The 4,196-nt window shown below is 51.3% G+C and overlaps 1 protein-coding gene across 1 annotated transcript; it reads right to left on the bottom strand.

Annotated features, from left to right (window-relative positions):
• Positions 1–2,392: 2,392 nt before the first annotated feature.
• LOC103696013 (mitogen-activated protein kinase kinase 9-like) lies at positions 2,393–3,774 on the bottom strand. The gene is given in 5 exon segments (XM_008777496.4): positions 2,393–2,651; positions 2,653–2,745; positions 2,747–3,154; positions 3,156–3,448; positions 3,451–3,774. Coding segments are annotated over 5 exon segments (1,146 nt in total). The 5' UTR covers positions 3,560–3,774; the 3' UTR covers positions 2,393–2,408.
• Between the last annotated feature and the right edge of the window lie 422 nt (positions 3,775–4,196).

Raw genomic sequence — 4,196 nt, 5'->3', positions numbered from 1 at the left:
AGTAGCAGCAGCTACCATAAAGTAAGTAACCAAAGGGTAGGAAATAGGATTTGTGAATTTCTTGTAGTCGATTGAGGATCCATTCTAAATTTGTGGATGCTATAATATACTGATTAATAATGGTTTCATTTAGATCATACCTAAAACAAGGAGAATGAATGGTCACTTGCTGCTGGTCAATTCAAAAGAAAAGAATTAGATGTATAAGTCAAGTCATCTTAGAGAAGATGGATGACCTTCTGAAGAAGAGTAGAATAATAAGAAGGAACAGCTGCCATGAAAAGCCTTATCTTCCATTAATTGTCAATTGAGGGTGTTGTGGTTCAAATCTTGGCCCGAGGATGACTACGCCGGAGGAGTCGAGGAAGCTGCGAAGTGTGGAAGGAAAGGATGGAAAACCACTTCCTGTACGGCGGTGTACCTGCACAAAGCCTCACCGGTGTTTCCGGTGAGGGCCCTCTGACGATCAAGTTAAGGTGGTAATCAATTGATCCAACCAAAAGTTCCTTAGGTATTACCTGACGGGGCTATTTGTAGTCCCTGTGGAGAGGGCGCGGGTGGCGGAGGTATTGTCCTTCCTCATCATAAGAGGGGATGGCTCTCAGCCGGATGGCGGCAGCTAGAGCTTGCTGTTGGCGCGCGGTGCTATTCGTTCTTGGGGAACGGTAAGGTGTTGACAGTCGTAGCAAGGTATGGCCGGAGTAGCACGGTGATGTCCTTGACTGTCATGGGCCAGCAAGCAAAAACATGGCGTGGCAACGTCGCTATGTACGGCCATGTAGGGAGGGCGTGGGCATACATATGGGTGCGGTCGTTGGCAGAGCCGAGCTGCGGTTAAGAGGTCGCATCATACATTTGGTGAGAACGGCCTGACGGTGCTGAGGTTAGCCTAGCATCTCGGGTTCCGAGGTGTGCACGTCGGAGCGTCCCGAGCTTAAGGGTCGGGGCGTATTATTGGAGAGGGTGCCCGAGCTCGGTCGAGGCGAGTCGACGAATACAGGAGGCGCCCCGAGCTTGGTCGGGCGAGTCAGCGATCGTGGAAGGCGCCCCAAACTTGGTCGGGGCGGGTTGGCGAATACAAGAGGCGCCCCGCGCTTGGTCGAGCGAGTTGGCGAATAAAGTAGGCGCCCCCGAGCTTGGTCGGGCGAGTCGGCGAATAAAGTAGGCGCCCGAGCTTGGTCGGGCGAGTCGGCAAATATCTGAGGTCGAAGGAGTTTTCGAAGGAGTTCCTCCGCGGGTAAGCTTGTTCTTTCTGCGATATTTCCTTCTTCGTTTGCGTGGATGACCGATTGTCGAGGTCGGGTTGGCTCTAGGTCGGACTGGAGTTCCGTCTGGCTGGCGTTGGTATCTATTGGGCCGAAAATTGGGTGGTGGGCAGGACGATCCTATTTCGCCCCCCATCAAAGGGATTCTAGGTTATAGCTCTATAATCTCTCAGCTGTTGAACCTAATTGTTAGATTGTTTCCATACACTTTCATCATATTATCCGTATTTTAGATGAACATAATCCTGCTTGAGTAACTCAAACTAATTTATCACAATAGCCACATTTCTTGGCACCTTTTTTCCTGCTACTGAATTTTCGAAATGTCTTCCTTATTCATGTAACAGTTGATTAGCCACCTGTTAATCTCCCTATGATGTATTACAAAATTCAATACTTTTTTTTTTTAACTATATGCCAATATCCCAACACAATCTAGCAGCGTATCTTGGGATGCCAGCAGGCAATCCAATACAACTCATATAGCACAGATATGTTCTCAAAGGAGAATTGGTAGTTACTCTTTCATGCCTTCTTGACTTCCAGTCATACCTATACAAAATAACCAGTTACAAATAAACGAGTACTTGCCGGATAACACCGTTCCTATCTAGATGTATCATTCCATTTGGAAGCCAATAATTCAAGTGGTTGGCACCTCCATATTGGCAACAAAATTAAAATTTTGAACTGTCACCTTTCATCTCTAAGCTCAGCTATCCTCCTTGCAGCTTGATCCTAGTTTTTAACCACCAACAAGGGGAAGAAATAGTTTAAACAAATTATGCTGCCGCCCAGTATTCCATTTCCATAGTAGTCATCCATATCAAAGAAAGAAATATTCTACTGCCCCTTGATTTAATCACTGAAAGAAAGAAATATTCCATACTAGTCATCCATATCAAAGAAAGAAATATTTCCATCTGCCTTGATTTAATCATTGAACAAACATTTATAAAATGCACAAAATTTTTTCATTGATCAAAACCCCCCAGGTAGTTTCAGCAAAAGAGAAACCACTCCTCCCACCAAGCAACCAACTACACATAGGGAGAGAGGAAGGGGTTGGGTTTCCTTGAAAATCTTTGAGACGTGAACTTCCAGCGTGGGAGAAATATTTGCTTTGTAAAATTAATTAATTAATTAAAATAAACCAATAAAAAAGTTTGCCTCTTGGAAGCCAACTCTCCACGTGGAGCCAACTATGTACACTAGATAAAAAAAGTTTTGCCGCTTGGAAGCCAAGAACTCTGCCTCGGGCGAGGCGGGTTCACAACTCAGCCGTCGGCGAGCAGTTCCCTGAGCGCCCGGGCCGACTCGGACCGGGTCCCGGCCAGCGACGAAGGGGTGGCCGAGGAGCTCAGCCACCGACCACCGCTTCCCGGACCTCCTTCTGGAGGCAGCACCCAATGAACCCCCGGAACTCCTCCGACGCTTTCCCCTCCGGCGGCGGCGCCGGTGGCTCCCCGAAGCAGATCGCGCCACATCAGCGCCGCCCAGTCCGGCCGCTGCCCCGCCGGAAGTAGCGGGAAGTGCCCCAGATACAGCTCCAGCACCGCCAATCCCAGGCTCCACACATCCGCCGCGTAGGGGTCGTAGTCCCCCCCGTATGACTCCGGATCGAAACGCTCCGGGCTCATATACGCGCACGTCCCCACGTAGGACATGCACGGGTCCAGCGACCGCCGGAGGATCTTGCCCACCCCGAAGTCGGCGATCTTGATGTCGCCGGAGCCGTTCACGAGGAGGTTGGAGGGCTTGAGGTCGCGGTGGACGATCTGGTGGGAGTGGAGGTAGGCGAGGCCGTGGAGCGCCTGGCGGGAGATCTCGGCTAGGGCGAGCTCGGGGAAGGGCCGGTTCCCGCGGCGGCGGAGGAGGGAATCGAGGGAGGCCGGCGTCCATATGCTCGAGGAGGACGGCCACGTCGCCGGAGGGGGTGGGAAGGACACCGTGGCAGCGGACGACGAAGGGGGAGTCGGTGCGCCGGAGGATCTCGACCTCGCGGGAGACCTGGCGGCGGAGGGAGGCGTCGGCGTCGGTATGGAGGACCTTCAGGGCGTACGCCGCCGCCGTTCGGCGGTGGCGGACCTTGTAGACGGTGCCGCCGTTGCCGTGGCCAAGCACCTGCAGCTTCTCGAAGTCGGAGAGGCGGTGCTCGGAGGTGGAGGTGGAGGCGGCGGCCGCTGGGGGAGGGGGAGGGGGAAACGGAGGCGGCAGTCGCTGGCGGCGGAGGCGGAGTCCGGGAGGGGGAGCTCGAGGGTCAGGTTAACCCTTCTCTGTCGAACAACGGCCATAAGAGATTTAGGGCCAGGACCAGGGTAGGTTGTGGATTGGATTTGGGGCGATCGGAAAAGGGAGGGAAGGTGGGAGGTTATATATAAAGGCTCGTTTAGGGATGGTGGGCTTCAGAGTGGATCGGATGAGTGCAGTTATAGTCACCTCCAGTGAGAATAAGCATGATAGTTGATGAACTCTCTTCGTTTCTTGATTCTAGAGTTGTGACGTGGAGGAGAAGATGGGTGGAGTGAGGGTGGGCGAGGAGGTAAGCGGAATCGAGGGCGAGAAACGTGGTGAGGTTGGGATGGGGACGGCGATAGGAAGCGGGGGAGAAAGAGAGAGGAGGACTTTACCAAAAAAAAAAAAAAAGAAAAAAAAAAAAAAAAAGAAAGAGTGCGGAGGATTAAAAAAAGAGACATATTGATGGGACTTGCAAGGGAACTATAGAGTTTGACACGAGGAGTGACCCTAATTAGGTGGTGGATGGATGAGTGGTGGTCAAATTATTTGGGTTCGTACTTTGGTGTTTCTAGGATTGAAGAGAGATTTTGGAGGATAGCCCAATGATTATGGAAGTTAGAATCAAATGATAACTTTTTTTTTGTGATCCATGTGGACAAGATAGTACAAAGCACTTTTTTAATATGCCAAACG

The sequence above is a fragment of the Phoenix dactylifera genome, chromosome 8 (genome assembly GCF_009389715.1).
Source record: "Phoenix dactylifera cultivar Barhee BC4 chromosome 8, palm_55x_up_171113_PBpolish2nd_filt_p, whole genome shotgun sequence".
NCBI classification, from domain to species: Eukaryota; Viridiplantae; Streptophyta; class Magnoliopsida; order Arecales; family Arecaceae; genus Phoenix; species Phoenix dactylifera.
The sequence above is the reverse complement of the archived record's forward strand: the minus strand, read 5'-3'. Positions and strand labels throughout refer to the sequence as shown.